Raw genomic sequence first — 16,119 nt, 5'->3', positions numbered from 1 at the left:
TTAAGATACACCTCTCTTTCTTATAAAAAGTGGCATAAGTACCAATGCGTTGCAGTGTATCATCCCCTTGAAGTATAGAGTACATTTTCATGGCTCTGGAACACTCTTCATACTATTAAATAAACTGCTTTGCCAAACAGACCGATATAATAGTCTTTGTAAATGTTTCTTTTTAACACTAACAAAAGCCAAAATTACCTCTGCAGAGATAAATCTTGCTAAATTTTTACGTATTCGAAGTGATACTATAATGCTGACTCTAATCGTATTGTTTTGAACTATTATAAAGCTTTATTCATTTGACTAAACAACTGATCTCCACTAGTCTACCATCCAAATTACTCTTCCCAGATACAATTCTAGTTCTCTCATTCTATACCTTTTGGGAAAATCTGGCTTGACTGATGATAATTGATTCAAAGTTAAGTATATTTTTATTTTTGTAACATGTCAAATAAATAAAGAATCTCATATTTACTAATTTCTGATGTTGGATCGCAATTGACACAAATAGTCCAGTCTGAAAGGATCAAGATTGCGGCCTGGGTTCTTTTAGTATTCTTTAATTTTCTTTGTAGACGTGAGGATTTATAAAGACCCTTAGTATTAAAGCATTTTATGACATCAATAGTACTCTTTGGAATACCAAGGGCTATAAAGCAAATTTTCAAAAGATAGTGATAGTAGTGTCCTTTTCCAATTGATCTATATATCAGTTTTTATGAATGGATTCAATTCTCGTTTTTCGGGGTTTATCCTATGTTACTAATGTTTTCTAGAATTATTATGTATTAATGTCATCTTCTAATTAGATGGTTTAATAGGCTTATAGAGATATGAAAGTTTTGTCAATGTTTAAAAAAATATAAAAATCTACGAAATTTTGGGTCCGGCAGGTCATCCATTACATTTTTGTACTTTTATACTCTCGCCTTTGTCTTTTAAAATCCCGTGCCTATTGGAATTGACCATACCAATAAATGCAACAGTAAGAAAAAAACCCCATTACAAGGGAGCACATGATTTCTTTGTTGTTAAAATACAGTAGTAACGATCCCTCTACAGCTTTTAAGTTTGAGTCTTTTATAAAAGTCACAATACTCACACGATAGGTTTAGTATATAAAACAATTCAAGAAATAAAACGCCTTCTTGTTCTTCTTGTTTGAGACCTTTATCTTTATTTTATTTTTCACATTTTATACACTATGCGTTTCCTTGAATGGAAAAGCAAGGGTACTGGAGTACTGTTGATGCTCACAGCAGTACAAGCATTTGACAGAAGTGTATTCCAGCAACCTATGTATGCAAATAAGTCTATCTCCAATGATAGCTATCGTATACGTGCCCAGTCACCCCTACCCGATGCAACCCAGCTTACACAAAAAGAGAAACAAGACTTTATAAAAGGAGCTTTTATGTTTGCTTGGGAAGGATACAGAGCGTTTAGTTGGGGATATGATGAAAATAGACCTGTCTCCAATCGACCAGTCAACACCAGGTAGAAACAAATGATAGTTTATTATGAATTCATAAGCTAATGATGATGCGTAGGAATGGCTGGGGAGGTATGTACATTGTGAAACGATCCACAAACATACAGAAGAAAAATGCCTAGTAACCATCATATTGTGTTTTGTATTTAAAAAAGCTACGATTGTCGATGCCTTGGATACATTATACTTGATGGGTCTAACAGAACAGTTCAACGAAGCCAAGGACTTCGTAAGGACTATCGATTGGAAGGCTGTAAAACCAGGAAATGAAGAAGTTCAGGTGTTTGAGACCGTTATTCGATACGTCGGTGGATTGATTTCTGCCTATGATCTATCTGGCGACAGTGTTTTTATAACTAAAGCGGTAGAGCTTGTGGATCTCTTGATGCCTGCATTTGATACGCCAACTGGTATCCCATATCAATTTGTGAATTTCAAAACGTAAGTATTTTCTCAGGGGTGGAATGCTATGGAATGATGGTGTGTATCGTATTATGAGACTAACCTGCTTTATACACAGAGGAAAAGGAGTGAAATCTGGATTTACTGATGGCGCATCATGTCTTGCTGAACTCGGGACTGTTCAGTTGGAGTTTACACGGCTCTCTCAAATCACTGATAACTGGGTTTATCATCGAGCAGTACGTTTATTGATAAGCACGCATATACAATGTCAGATTAAATTAAAGGAGATTTTGTAATAAGGGCCAACGTGTCTATGAAGCCTTCGAGAACATGAGGACTTCACCACATGGTCTTTTTACTCATCTTATCAATCCAGATACTGGAAAGCAATTAGGAAGTAAGGCGAAACAAAGGGTAGTTTTTAGATGGTTGCCATTCTAAAATTTTCCCGATTTTTATAGACTATATTACTTGGGGAGGCATGGCAGACAGCTTCTATGAGGTTAGAGACAAGAATGCTTTACATTAAATTTTACCTAACCTGAGCCTATTTTTTCAGTACTTGATCAAACAATATGTTATGTCGAAAGGCAGAGATGAAAGGATGAAAGATATGTCTATAGCAGCAATCCGAAGTTTAGAGAAGCATCTTTTAACCAGTCCAAAGGATCATTCAGAGCGAGTTTTGCTTTCTGTATTGGACAATGGTGTTCAAGTACCAGTCATGGATGAATTGGTAGGTGTAGTATTACATTCATTAGGTATATGAACGTAGCAATAACCTTCTTTGGTGTCAATAGGCGTGCTTTGCACCAGGATCTCTTCTCTTGGCTTCTAAGACTATTCCTGGCTTAAAAAATATAGAAGACTTTGCTGCTGATTTGATGGATGGTTGCTATATTGCTTGGTCTTCAACTCGCACTGGACTAGCACCAGAAACGTTTGGATGGGAAGATTCAAAGGATGGTCACACAGTGGTGGGTGAACTTACCGGACGTCGTAAACAGCTTGCAGAGGAAGCAGGTGTATTTCCAGTCACTTCGAGCTATATTTTAAGACCGGGTAAAAGAAGAAGAAAAGAAAAATTGGGGCAATCAAAGATATTCAACCATGTTATATAGAGACTCTTGAATCTTTGTATTATTTCTACAAGTATACTGGAGATAAATCATACGAAATCAAGGCTTGGAATATATTCAATGCTCTTCATGTCTACAGCCATTCAAGCTCTGGATTCTCAGGTGTTCAAGATATAGACTCGTCATACCCAACTTGGGATGACCGCCAAGAGAGGTATTTTGTTTTTTTTTAGGTTTGTGTTTTGCATATAACTTATTTTTCTCGTTATATATTGCAGTTTCTTTTTCGCAGAAACCTTTAAATATCTCTATCTATTCTACGACGATGATGCTGCCGAATCTGTATCATTCGATCAATGGGTATTCAACACTGAAGCACACCCATTCCGTATCGTCGATAAAGAACCACCAAAGCCTGTAGAGGTTCCATGGTTTGATGAGATCTCAGACTTTTTTGATAAATGCCTTAGCTTTATACTTGGTATTTTGTTTGGATGGATTGGAATTATTTATAAATCTATTTTTGGATGAGAACTTTGATGATCGTCCTGATTATTGATAATCAATAAATGCAAGCACCCACAAAGCTTCCTCATTCACTATCAGAACTTTGGTCTCCAAGGAATGATATATCAAATCCAGTCGACTTTTTTGATTCTTCATCCTCCTCTCCATCTTCATTTTCCTCGTCGTCTTCCCCTACAATCTTTCTTGGCTTTCTGACTCTTCTGCCACGAGTGTGGACACCTTTATCGTCATTCAAAATGTTTTGTGTATCTAAGCTTGCTAGTTCGTCTTGGATCTCTCTTTGGGCCTTAATTTTTTCACATTTCTCTATAGTCGGGCGGCCTAGATAGCATGATTTAAGCACTAGCTCGGATATGAAACAATATATATATTTAAGACTTTAGTTACCTTCCACACCAAGTTCCACAAGAATTTCTTGTAGCCTCTTGATTTGCTGTTTGGGGCTGGTACAATTCGAGAATTCTTTTGCCCTGAAAGTACATTTTACTGTCAATATATGTATGCCTGTAATTCATTGATGATAATAAGCACTTACCACTGTTTTCTAACACCACACTTGCTGACATATTGCTTCAAACGCTTGATTTTCTCTTCGTTGGGAGAGACCTAATACATCTGTATTAAATAAAACAATCATGTATCCATATTTATTTTTGCGTATAATTACTGCTGCAGTGGATTTCTCTTTGGTTCCAGCAGCTTTCTTCAACTGTGATGTTTCGGTTTCGTCGTCAGAGTCTTCTTTAGTGGTTACTACTGTACTAGCTTTCTTTGTGCCTTTCTGCTTCTTTTTGGGTGGAGATATATCCAATTCACTCATCTCTGACTCGTCTTCACTACTGGTCTTTACTCCCTTCTCTTTTGACTTGGAGCTTTTTACGCCATTCTTTCTTGATCCGGTTTTACTTCCTGTCTTTGTATTTATATTTGCCTTTTTGGCCTTTTCCTTAGGCTCTACAGATTCTAGCTCGCTCATTTCTGATTCTTCATTTTGGATTTCTTGCATTGTATCTTCCTTTGAAGCATCAACTTGGGTTTTATCGACCGAGTCATCATCATGGTATGTATCCATAAATATCTTATCAATCATTGTCTTCAATCTTTTTTTCGATGGCTTTTCATCCAAAATATTTTCCTCAAGCCCCTAAGAAGTGCATAGTCGATATCATGACGTGTTGAAGCTTTTTTTTTTTCAAATACACAGTAAATATTAACACTTACAAACTTTTTCTCTAGTGTACGCCGAATATTGACCGGAGTAAGTACTCTGTGTAATTTGTTATTATCACCTCATATGCATATCTACATAAAAACTTTTTCGTGTTTTACATGATCTACATACTCTGGATCGCCTTCTCTTATGATTCTAGATCATCACAAGATCTCATTAATAAAATATATCGTCTCAATCAAGTACTTTCTTTAATTACCTTTCCAATTCACTGACAAATGTCTGTTTTCTAATGAGTTCATTAATGTCTACCATTTCAAATAAACAGAAAGAAAATGCCAAACCAAAACTGCAACCAAGCCATTATTGCGAGCGGCGCAACTCAATTTAAAAAAGTCACCCCTCCTACTTTCCCAAACTATCCTCATTTGAATATTCAATCATTAACACCATGGATGAATACACCCCATTTACGATGGTTCCTCCATCTGATGATATCTTGTAATCTTTTTTTTTAGTTTTATAAAATGCGAAAACTTGTCTCATTATATTCATCAGTCTGCTTATGCGAAAAGATCGACTTAAGGATCAAGTTATAGAACTACGCAAACAATGCAAGTCTTACTAGACTTATCAGAATAGTGAACATGAAAGGAGAAAAATCTGAGACTCACTACCCTGTCTGCTTTATATAAGTGAGTCAGGCGAAAGACAAACATAGAAAACTACAGCGTAGTGTAATGGAAGAAAAAATCGCCCGTTTGGTTGCATCTAAATTTACAGAGGAAATCAAAGGTCTACTCTTTTAATAAATAGGGTACATTAAAGAGTATGGGCTGACAAAATGTTGTATTAATATAGACCCAACCAAGCATAAGGCATCAGACATGAAAGGGTTCCAACAAAAAGTATATCAATATTTGGTAATATATTTGATTTATTATATTCTCATTCTGTATTTTTTCTTTTAAAAAAAAAGATTCATGACCAAATGATGGCAACAACAGAAGCTAGATGCGTACAAGAATTGATCGGGTATCATCGCCTAGGTGGAAGGACAACATTTAAGCTTCAAGATCGATACGAAGGCATTAGACTAGACACATTCTATGGACGTAAGTATTTATTTCTATACTTTATAATCAGTCAATCTTCTATTCTTCTGCACAAGCACTTACAGTAGACAATAGGTTCCTACCGCGAACCTTACTATCTGTTACTTAGAAGAGATCCGATGGACCAGCGGAAATTAACAATTGAAAGACATACCATCCCTCAATTTATTCAGCTGGATCGTCTTGCAACCATGTTTCTTTTAAAAGATCGGGAGGTAAACTGATTTTATGAACGTTTTATGTGTTCAAGGATTCAAATATTTTGGCTTAGACATTTCTAAGAATACTTCAAGACTTTCTACTTGCTTTTGTGTCAAGAAGAGAGCAAATTAATGAATTTCTGAAATGGGCAGAAGATCAGCCTCATATTGTAAATATACAGTCAGAGTTCGTGGCCAAGTCTCGTCTGGAGTTTGATATCGAAACAGATGCAGGGTGTGTGTGTGTGTGCTTCGGTGATAATGATATTATAAAATTCATTTTACTGACATGAGTCCTCTTAGAACACTTCGAGTTCAACTATATTATAATGATATATCTACGGACTACCCTACACAGGCGCGCATTCGGCAATTATCTGGACCAGAAATTCACGATTTTACACATGAGGAAAACACGTTCTGTTCTCACAAGATTCTCGATGCCTTTCATATTTTATTTGGGTAGAATAATCAAATACTATAAATATATTTCAGGCACATCCATTGAGAAAAATAAATCAAAACTATAAAACTGACACAAGTTTGAATCAGATCTTTGGAAAAGTCTTTGGATATGTCGCAAAAGGGTTAACGGGGTACACATTGATAATTGGCGGACTACGATTCATTTCGGCCTGGATAAGGACATCTAATCGAGTAAAAGGTTTTACTTTTTGCAGATTTTCCGAGGAATAAACAGCGACCTCCATTACGCTCTCCTGACTAAGCTTGACTACAGGTATACCAGGAATGTTGTCCAAAGGCCGTGTATCAACGATATCAGTATCTGGTATTTGTTCTATACTGCTCTTTGAGTCTGTCTCAGAATCATCGTCACTCGGTTTTTCAGGTTTCTCTCTACATGGAATCGAGTTCTTCTTCCAGTACATGTCAATGCAAAGCTCTTCCGGATTGTGTTTAAATTTTTCAAGTGGTAAAGATTTCACATTGATTCTTTTCTCGAGACCATACTCGGGAACAAGGACATCAAACCCTTCACTGGTAACTTGCAATACAATTGCTGGACTTATTATCGAGCCTTTCTTCTCCATGATATCGAGATAACGTGCCAAATACAACTGGATACTCTGATCCTGTGCATTCTTTGCGCCATCCTTCTTTTGGTTGCACCTCAAAGCAATTCTTTCAACATCTTCTTTCTGGTAACCACATCCAGCTATAGTAAATGGCTTCAATGTGAGATTTCATGTTCCAGAGCAGTAAATAGCCTTATTTACCTTTTTTTTGAAGGGCACATTCTAATTGACGATGCACAATTACATCCGCATATCGACGAATAGGAGACGTGAAGTGGGTATAAAGAGGAACATTGAGGGCATAGTGCGAGTATTTTTCTGGTTCAAAAGAGCCAGTACAAAAGTACTTTGCACGTTGCATGGATTTAATAGCAAGGATCTTTAAGACAGTCTGAATATCCTTTGCTTCAATCGCATCAAAAGAAGCTTGAAGTGTTCCGGCCGTTGAAGCATCAAGAGTGTATCCCAATTCTCTAGCGAGTCCTAGGAATTCTTCCTATTTTTTTAACTATATATTAATATTCTTACTTCTTATAATTTTGGCCTGTTTACCATTCTTCTTTCAATAGGTGGGATGTGGCGACGCAAGAGTGCCTGCTCAGGATAAGCTTCGGAAATTTTTTCAGCCACGCTCATATTTGCACGTAGCATAAACTCTTCAATAAGGCGATTAGACTCTTTCATTTCGTATATCCAAACGCCAACAGGGTCCCCATTATCATCAAGGTTGAATGAAAGACGGATAGAATTCATGGACAAAGCACCATTTTCAAATCGACGAGAGCGCATATGTTTTGAGAGTTTGTATAAATGAATAATATCTGACTCAACATTATCAGTGGTATGCCCAGCAAGTTTAACTGTGGATGGGAGTTTGTTTCCATCGATAACACTCTGTGCATCATCATATGAAAGTTTTGCACAAGACCTAATCAACACATCCTGTTAAAAATTGTATTTAAAGGAAAGGATCACCCCCATTGAAACTTACTTGATGATAGTTCTTCCAAACCATGTATCCAAAATGTTTCCTTTCAGGTCCATCTTCCAAATTACAGAGAAAGAAAGTCTATTTCAATTGAACCTCAGTTATATGATATGCTATACATCGAACTATTATTATTATTATTATAATTATTATTATTATAAATACCTTTCAACACCAGCGTTCAAACTACAAAGCTCTTCACAAAGCAGGGAAGGTAGCATAGGAATCACACTGTCAACCAAATAAGTACTAGTAGCACGATCATATGCTTCTGCATCCAAAGCGGTGTGTGTCTTGAGGAAGAAAGATACATCTGCAATATGCACTCCTACTTCAATATTTCCATCCTCAAGAGGTTGGACATGAAGAGCATCGTCCAAATCTAATAAAAAATATTCATACATAATCGACTACTTATAGATATAGACATAGTTTAACATTAAGTAGATTATCATTTTACCTTTGGCAGTTGCAGGATCAATTGAAAATACTCTGGTATCGCGAAGGTCGCGTCGCTTTTTGTACTCTTTCACGGGAATTGTCCATGGAGTAGAAGGTAGTGAATTGAGAACCTTTGGAGAAAATGGGGAATCTTTGATTCTATTGTCTAGCATAACGGCCTTTGCTTCTGTCTTAAGTTCACCAACTTGACCAATATCTTGTATAATCTTTCCAAATGGGAAAGCAGAGTCAATAGGCCATTCCACAAGCTCGACCTTTAATATATATATATATATTTAAAAAAAATTAGAGCCCATAAGAAATTATCTTCCAGAAATATACTTACCACCACAATGTGATCTTTAAACTTGGCTTCGTTTTTTAAAAGTCCAGGCGGGACATTACGTGTAGCAATCATGATAAAGGGTACGCGTAAATCTGTCGGTTTGAACCAAAAAGGATGTGCTTTATGTTTATCTTTTTCATTTGGGCGGCTTTTATTATCTGAATCTTTCTTGCTTTTCTGTTGAGACCGTTCAATGTCGATTGTGCTAATGAAGATAATTTTTTAATATATATATAATAATTATAAACTCGGTCAAAAAAGCATACATACCCAGAAAATGCTGGATTCTCAACTCTGGAGATAATTCCAACAACTACGCCAAAGAACTTTGATTTGGGTTTGGTGTCATCCGCAGTATTATTTCTTTTTCCTACGGATGGGTCGCCGTTTTTATCTTGAGCACGATTCTTTTCATCCCTTCTTCTCATATCATGTTCTCTCTTCTTTTCCATAGCTTTTTCAGGATCAATCAGTCTAACAGCGACAATATCTCCATCAAGTGCACGATTACGATCATGTTGGCCACAAATAAACACATCTCCATCCAGAGAATCTGTAGTAACATAAGACTCTTGGCGGTTGCGTTTGTTGATTCGCAATGTACCAGAATAGAGCTTTCCTTGTCTTATTTCGACCTTGATATCCTTAGGACTCATAAAAGGAGCAAAGAGTGCTTTGCGTTTGGTATGAATATGATCGTCTGGATGTACATAACTTGGCTTTGGCAGCTTTACTACCACCCGATCTTGCTTTCTGGAAGACTTTTCCGAACTATCGTCCAAGTTCTTGTCTGAGGATTTTTCATCAACGATCTCCTTCTTCTTTACAATTTTCTCTGCTACAACTTCCTTTGGCATGTAAAATCTTCTCGGCTTATGTATATAAAGATATTATATACAGAAAATTAGAAAATTGGCTTAAAGTACAGTGAGGGGCAAAAAGAATCGCCTTTTTTTTAAAATGCCGAAATCAGCAAACGTAATAGTCTTTCTCTTTTTCTCTTAAATTAACATTTTATGAAATGAACAATCAAACCGAATGCACAAAAAAGATTACTAAAATTTCCACCAATGGATATAAAAACACGGATAATACAACTCGTGCAATCATTGTCCATGAGAGTGTTAAGAATGGCACTAGTCAGGTTGACATTGCCAAAAAAGTAGGCGTAAGCAAAGACGTGGTGAAGCGTGTTCTTCAGAGCTACAAAAAAAACTGGCTCGCATATGGCTGCACCACAACCTGGTAGACCTTTAAAGTTAAATGAGAGAGACAAAAGAGGAATTATGCTTCAGATTAGCCGTGATCCAACACAGCCAATGAGTACCATTGCTAGAACCTTGCCCACACCAGTTTCTGTAAAGACTTTGAGAAAGTTTCTTCGCAAGGTTGTAATATACTCTCGAAAGATGATTCCGAAACCAAAGATTTCGGAAATCAATCGTAAAAAGCGATTGCAATGGGCTAAGGAACATCTGCACTGGAAAACGACAGATTGGAATTCCGTCATCTGGCCCGATGAGTCAAAGATCCAGCTCCACGGAAGTGATGGGCGCCGGTGCGTTCTCAGGCCAAACGGCAAGGGCTTTGAGCCCAACTTCGTCTCACCAACTGTGAAGTTTGGAGGTGGCTCCATTATGGTCTGGGGGTGCTTCTATGGAAAGGCTGTCGGAGTTTTAGACGTTGTGCCTGGAAATATCGATTCCAAGAAGTATGTTGCAACCTTGGAAAGAGCCTACCTCCCTTCTTTAAAGGCATTCAAAGAGAAAGATAGCTGGAGAAGATTTCGACTGCAAGAGGATAACGCTAGCTGCCATGTGAGTGCGCTGACAAGAGAATGGAAAAAAAAGACAAGGTGAAACTTTTGGGCAGCTGGCCACCTCAAAGTCCAGACTTGAATCCAATCGAGCATCTCTGGGCATATCTCAAGCGTAGAGTACGTATGAACAGATATAACCTGTATAGCGTTTACCATTTGAGACATGTCGTAATTAGGGAATGGAAGTTAATCCCCCAGAAGTATTTGCAAAGTTTGGTCCGGAGCATGAAGAGAAGATGGCAAGCTGTAATAGATGCAAATGGTCATAATACCAAGTACTAAAATAAAGACTCTTCTCTAACATAATAAAAATAAGTGCTTTCAACTTTAATCTGAAGTAGTTTGGGATCTGTAAGTGCTGTATTTGCTTCTTTTCTTTAAGCATGAAAAATAGATATATTTTGGAGAACAATCGGGATCTTAAAAAAAAGGCGATTCTTTTTGCCCCTCACTGTACATTCTGATGCTTTGGACGCTGCTGCTGAAGCTTCATTTCTTTTGGTACTCTATTCTTAGGCTGGCGCAGAAACTCTGTCATAATAACACGATCTCTTGATCCTCTTTCAGTAGATCCACAATTCAATCTAGATCCTTCTTTAAACGAGTTTGGGGCAGGAGAAAAATGGATATGACCAAAAATTGAATCATGGTCATCTTCCTGTATTGCCGCAGTAGGGTCTGGGCGTTCTAAATTCCACTCTTTGTCATGAGGGTCGGAGTAAACACTGACTTCAACTGGGAGTGTGCTGCTTGAAACCACTTGGCTAGGAAAATTGACACGCGGGAATTGACTTGGTTGCTCAATGCTCTTGGTAGAAGTAGAAGTAGACGTAGAAGTGCTATTAGATTTGTTATCAATGACTTTATCGACCTTCTTCTTTTTGTTTCTCTTTTTTGTCTTCTTTTCAAGAGACTTGGCAATAATAGTTTCGTCTGACTTAGTCTTTGACTGTTCCTGATTTTCTTTAACTGGTGTCACTTTTTTGAGGTTCTTTTCGGATTCAACTACGTCGTTCTTATTAACGTTGTTACTTTTCTTTGTACGCTTTGATAGAGCCTCCGCGTCTGTACCTCCCTGCTGCTTCGAATCGTCTTGATTAGATGTTTCCTTTTCTTCCGAGTCTCTTAAATCGGTCCCCGTATCTTGCTTAGAAGGAGCATCTAGCTTAGGAACATTATCCTTCTCGACTGTTGATTCAGAGGACGGCTTATTTTTTTGTCTGTTCTTTTTTCTGAGCTTTTTCTTACTCTTTGGATCCCCATCACTCTTTAGATCGCTATCACTCTTTGGGTCGATATCGCTCTTTGGAGCGCTATTACCCTTTAGATCGCTATTACCCTTTGGATCTCCACCACTCTTGATCTTTTCTTCGTTCTTAGAATCAGTGGTTTTCTCTTTAGGCTTTTTCGCCTTAATTTCTTTTCTTGTATTATCGCTTATGATATTTTGGAGAGGCACCTCTAGCGTTGGTTTCGGTGCTTCCTGACCGGCAGGATTTTCTTCTTGTTTTTCTTTTCTATCCTTTTTTGGTTTCTTCTTTCGATGGCGTTTCTTCTTTCCTGCGCTCTCACTACTGAGTAGGTCCGCTTTGTTCTCAGCTACGGGTTTGATTTCGGTTTTGTCCTCTTCTGATACTTTTTCTGTCTCAGGCAATTGCTGTCTGCTTTTAGACGTGGACGATGCGCCAGGATCATTCGACTGCGGATTAATGATGGATGTGGATGCAGCTTTGTGAGAAGCATCTTGTCCTTGCTTTGCAGTATTTTCTTGCGAAGTTTCAAGCATTTCTGGAGCTCCTTGAAGTGTTATTAGATATATTTGGTTGATTGACTTTTGTCTAAACGTGTACACCAAGATGTCAAAAAGAATGTGAGCTTTGGTGATGTAGAGTCAAGACTTTCTCACCTGTGGGAATATTATTTATAAAGACAATAGTGATATTTTATAGTTTTTATTAATCGCTCCTATGTAACAAGACCGAATAGGCGAAACAAACGGAAAGAATATAAAGACTCCAAGATGCAAGAAAATAGTGCATATATCGACAGCGTTTTTATTGGCGGGCAAGTGTGCGTGACTTGTACGATAATGCATTCTCATCCAGAAACTCTTGAACCAGTTTTTTCTTGCATTTCAATCCGCGGTGACACTCTTCAACAGTGACATTCTATATGGTTACCACAATATCAGAATTTGTTTCATGATAGTGTATTATAATTATTATTTATTTATTTACCTCGTAGCGAAGGATACGTTCCCATAGCAATGGCTGCTTTTTAAGATGGTCCAAAATCTCCTTATTTACTTTATTTTCTCCTGAAGCCAATAATGTACTAGATGAGACACTATTCAACCTGACAGTCTCCCGAGAAGATTTCCAGATTTGCTCGAGGTGTAAGATCATGTCATGTCTCTTTGTAGGCTTGAGCCCATATTTTTTTACAGCATTCTATAATATTAGTGTTAGTACCATTCGCTATACATAATTCATCAAATCACCTTTAGTTCAGGCAATGTTAATATGGTATAATCCGGCATATCTGATTGAACTGATCCCGCGTTTGGTGTATTAGGGTTAACAGATGATGTGTCTTGGTTGGCTTCTGTAGGAGTGCTTGGATGGTATTGTGTAACAATTGAATTGTGAAAATCAATTGTGTTAATTGAAGGGGATTTATGGTTGGGACATTCTGTTAAATCTACCACTGAAGATGTTGCTGAGGTATTTCCATGAATATCTGACCAATCGTCCCATAATTCAATCTGCCTATCTTCATTTTCCTTTTTCCCATGAAAGTCGAATCAGTCACTTGAAAATGTATTCTAATTATTAAAGCAAGTTAAATCTTGTCTTTCGAATTGTTTACCTCGCACGTTACTGAAGACAAGTCAATTATAGAGTTTCTCCTAGAAACTTCTCCACTAACCCAGGAATTATAGCGCATAAATTGCAGAGTAAATAATCGAGAAAAGCGATTGTCCAACCCCAACAATTTTTGGATGGTGTACGAGGCGCCTTTCTTTTCATAGTTCATTATTATAGAGGATATTCCTTTTTTTGACTTGCGACTTCGTTAGGTATTGTAAATTTACAACAACTAATTTACCTTTATTTTCTCAAAAAAACTACATGCAAAAGCAATATCATCCTCCTGCCATGTATTGTTTTTTGTGGTCCAATCGAATACTTCTTCACACATTGACTGAATATCGTGGGATAACTTTTGCCTTAATTCGTCTAGGATTTTTTGTTTCATTGTTTCATTGTTTGCCAACTCCTTTGCATTTCTCTCAAATACAAACAGCAGTTTCTTTGAGTATGGCGAATTTAATTTTTCTTTGTCGTATGTAGAGCCAGGAGTTGATAATGCTAGAGCTAATCGATAATATTCATAGTCTGACCAGTCTATGCCTTTTTTCACCACTCTTGTTAGGTCTATGCTATCAATCTCATCTGATGTGCGGTTGTATGCATCACCAATTATATAATCTTTACAAGCTTTTTCCAATTGAATTAATGACATGGATCTGCTGCTCGCACATTTCTGTATATGAATTGCTTTTTCTTTGAAAGTAGCTTCTGCAGAATAAACATTCTTGCCATGGCAACAAGGACAGCCATTCAAAACAGCAATACGATTAGATTTATACACATCTGTGGAGCTTTCCGCTTTGCTCCCATTGCAGCGGCTATTGTTATCTAGTGTGATACTATCGAAACATGTTCCCAAATGAAGTGAAATTTCAGTGTTGGTCATCCATGATATGTCTTTGGCGCAAAATGTACAGCAAAGGAGATCCATTGCAAAGGAACTTTTATCGTGGTAAGCATTGATTGTGAGTGGCTCGTCTATTACAGATTGAGTCGAGTCAGAGATTGTCGTTGTTGAAAAGCAATCAGTAATGTGCTTTTGTCGAAAATAACTTGATTGAAGATAAGTGAGATCGATTTGACACTGGGGGCAATTGAAATTTGTCTCTTCCAAGCTTATAATTGATGAATCGTCGTAAGATGCTTTTTTTAACTTCTTTTGGGAATTTTTAGTGGGTTGGATGTTGATAGGTCTTTTCTTTGGTAATTTCAAACTTGAGCTGATGGATTGAATACTCATAGTCAAAAGAGGGTGTTGAAGTGGTAATAAATCGACCTGATCCCTGACATGCATTAATTTCATTGGCCGAAGAGTGGCGAAGTGGCGAAGGAGAGGCGGGGACTGATTACAATGGACAAAGTGGCTGATTGGAGAGGTCTTCCTCTTCCTTCTCGACTAATATACTACCACTATGGTCAAGTTCATCAAGGCAGGCAAGGTAAATACTGCTTGTAAAAGCTGTTATTGTGATGGATGGTCACTTTTTACCTAAAGATATATCAAATTTGGATGGATTTATACACTTTAATTGCACTTATATATTTGAGTCATGTTAACTCACATTACATTGAATCATTTAGGTTGTCGTTATTTTGCAGGGCCGCTTCGCTGGCAAGAAGGCCGTTGTTGTCCGCAGTATGCATCAGTTTCATTATGTCTTTTAGTCTAGCCTTAGTGATGGATATAAAGGAAGGGAAAGTGAAGAGGGTAGATTCCGTTTCGTGTCGAGAAAAATCATCAACAAATCCAAACGCAAAAACAAAATTACACACGATCACACCCACGCGCAAGCACACAGCACATACACATATATATACACGCATACCTCACATACACATGCACATGCACATACACACACATATACACACCAAACACACGCACCATACAAACGCATATCAATACGCACACAAATATATATACCCTTTAAATTGCTGGGGCATTTAAATATACACGATTAAAGAAACCTACAATGTTGTGAACAATTCAACTAATTATTTTTAATAGACCACGATGAGGGTACCAAGGACAGACCCTACGGCTATGCTGTCGTTGCTGGTGTTGAGCGTTCCCCCTTGAAGGTTACCAAGGGTATGGGCAAGAAGAAGGTTGCCAAGCGCTCCAAGGTCAAGCCTTTCGTTAAGATCGTCAACTACAACCACATGTTGCCCACTCGTTATGCTCTTGAGTTGGAGCAGATCAAGGGTACTGTCTCTGCTGATTCCTTCAAGGAGCCCACCCAGCGTGAGGAGTCCAAGAAGGTTATCAAGAAGTTGTTCGAGGAGCGTTACCAGACTGGCAAGAACAAGTGGTTCTTCAGCAAGCTTAGATTCTAAGTGAGATCCAGTATCTTAACAGGATCAGTTCTCTTTCTCTCTCTCTAATGTACTTCTGAATAAAAAAAACGTATAAGTCCAAGGCATTTAATTTCATAATACGCATTAATTTGATTGTTATTTGGAACAAAATTTGAGGGGATAACTTGAATAAAAAAAAATCTTGGATAATAAGTCGGCAAGCTAGATTCTTAAACTTGTTTGTGTGTGGGTACACTTCTTTAAAAGAACAAATGAAATAAATATTTTTTGTCGCTTATATTTGCCTCCCAGCTCCATTAAATACGT

At 37.5% G+C, this 16,119-nt stretch overlaps 7 protein-coding genes across 7 annotated transcripts; 3 read left to right on the top strand and 4 right to left on the bottom strand.

The window, feature by feature from the left end:
* Positions 1–321: 321 nt before the first annotated feature.
* On the bottom strand, positions 322–972 carry PHYBLDRAFT_162634 (hypothetical protein; the record flags this gene model as incomplete). The annotated part of the gene is made up of 3 exons (XM_018434669.1): positions 322–401; positions 479–652; positions 909–972. The coding sequence occupies 3 exons, from the start codon at positions 970–972 to the stop codon at positions 322–324; spliced, it is 318 nt and encodes a 105-aa protein (XP_018297617.1).
* Positions 973–1,178: 206 nt separating this feature from the next.
* PHYBLDRAFT_179151 (glycoside hydrolase family 47 protein) lies at positions 1,179–3,586 on the top strand. The gene is made up of 10 exons (XM_018438109.1): positions 1,179–1,500; positions 1,554–1,567; positions 1,651–1,936; positions 2,016–2,136; positions 2,201–2,297; positions 2,362–2,402; positions 2,460–2,636; positions 2,701–2,962; positions 3,022–3,193; positions 3,258–3,586. The coding sequence occupies exons 1-10, from the start codon at positions 1,208–1,210 to the stop codon at positions 3,508–3,510; spliced, it is 1,716 nt and encodes a 571-aa protein (XP_018297616.1). The 5' UTR covers positions 1,179–1,207; the 3' UTR covers positions 3,511–3,586.
* PHYBLDRAFT_139605 (hypothetical protein) lies at positions 3,572–4,993 on the bottom strand (the record flags this gene model as incomplete). The annotated part of the gene is made up of 7 exons (XM_018430254.1): positions 3,572–3,828; positions 3,895–3,977; positions 4,043–4,113; positions 4,175–4,651; positions 4,729–4,774; positions 4,850–4,873; positions 4,938–4,993. The coding sequence occupies 7 exons, from the start codon at positions 4,991–4,993 to the stop codon at positions 3,572–3,574; spliced, it is 1,014 nt and encodes a 337-aa protein (XP_018297615.1).
* Positions 4,994–5,565: 572 nt separating this feature from the next.
* PHYBLDRAFT_162631 (hypothetical protein) lies at positions 5,566–6,459 on the top strand (the record flags this gene model as incomplete). The annotated part of the gene is made up of 5 exons (XM_018434668.1): positions 5,566–5,601; positions 5,658–5,793; positions 5,869–6,008; positions 6,065–6,228; positions 6,297–6,459. The coding sequence occupies 5 exons, from the start codon at positions 5,566–5,568 to the stop codon at positions 6,457–6,459; spliced, it is 639 nt and encodes a 212-aa protein (XP_018297614.1).
* On the bottom strand, positions 6,417–9,662 carry PHYBLDRAFT_75561 (hypothetical protein; the record flags this gene model as incomplete). Its single annotated transcript, XM_018443071.1, has 8 exons — positions 6,417–7,170; positions 7,232–7,526; positions 7,583–7,958; positions 8,022–8,099; positions 8,184–8,400; positions 8,479–8,734; positions 8,806–9,010; positions 9,076–9,662. 8 exons carry the CDS (start codon positions 9,660–9,662, stop codon positions 6,542–6,544), a joined length of 2,643 nt encoding a protein of 880 aa, XP_018297613.1. The 3' UTR covers positions 6,417–6,541.
* Positions 9,663–12,678: 3,016 nt separating this feature from the next.
* On the bottom strand, positions 12,679–14,800 carry PHYBLDRAFT_139600 (hypothetical protein; the record flags this gene model as incomplete). The annotated part of the gene is made up of 5 exons (XM_018430253.1): positions 12,679–12,792; positions 12,862–13,074; positions 13,125–13,406; positions 13,493–13,645; positions 13,733–14,800. 5 exons carry the CDS (start codon positions 14,798–14,800, stop codon positions 12,679–12,681), a joined length of 1,830 nt encoding a protein of 609 aa, XP_018297612.1.
* A 90-nt stretch (positions 14,801–14,890) lies between these two features.
* PHYBLDRAFT_129998 (hypothetical protein) lies at positions 14,891–15,928 on the top strand. The gene is made up of 3 exons (XM_018429327.1): positions 14,891–14,936; positions 15,079–15,133; positions 15,503–15,928. Exons 1-3 carry the CDS (start codon positions 14,910–14,912, stop codon positions 15,829–15,831), a joined length of 411 nt encoding a protein of 136 aa, XP_018297611.1. The 5' UTR covers positions 14,891–14,909; the 3' UTR covers positions 15,832–15,928.
* Positions 15,929–16,119: the final 191 nt, after the last annotated feature.

This window comes from Phycomyces blakesleeanus, assembly GCF_001638985.1.
Source record: "Phycomyces blakesleeanus NRRL 1555(-) unplaced genomic scaffold PHYBLscaffold_2, whole genome shotgun sequence".
Classification (NCBI taxonomy): domain Eukaryota; kingdom Fungi; phylum Mucoromycota; class Mucoromycetes; order Mucorales; family Phycomycetaceae; genus Phycomyces; species Phycomyces blakesleeanus.
The sequence above is the reverse complement of the archived record's forward strand: the minus strand, read 5'-3'. Positions and strand labels throughout refer to the sequence as shown.

Excerpts from the sequence above, each read along its gene's own strand:
- PHYBLDRAFT_179151 (XM_018438109.1), top strand. The coding sequence starts at position 1,208 with ATGCGTTTCCTTGAATGGAAAAGCAAGGGTACTGGAGTACTGTTGATG. Across the intron at positions 2,637-2,700 it reads TACCAGTCATGGATGAATTG|GCGTGCTTTGCACCAGGATC; the intron begins GTAGGTGTAGTA and ends TGGTGTCAATAG. Across the intron at positions 2,963-3,021 it reads GAGCTATATTTTAAGACCGG|AGACTCTTGAATCTTTGTAT; the intron begins GTAAAAGAAGAA and ends CATGTTATATAG.
- PHYBLDRAFT_129998 (XM_018429327.1), top strand. The coding sequence starts at position 14,910 with ATGGTCAAGTTCATCAAGGCAGGCAAG. Across the intron at positions 14,937-15,078 it reads AGTTCATCAAGGCAGGCAAG|GTTGTCGTTATTTTGCAGGG; the intron begins GTAAATACTGCT and ends TGAATCATTTAG. Across the intron at positions 15,134-15,502 it reads GAAGGCCGTTGTTGTCCGCA|ACCACGATGAGGGTACCAAG; the intron begins GTATGCATCAGT and ends TATTTTTAATAG.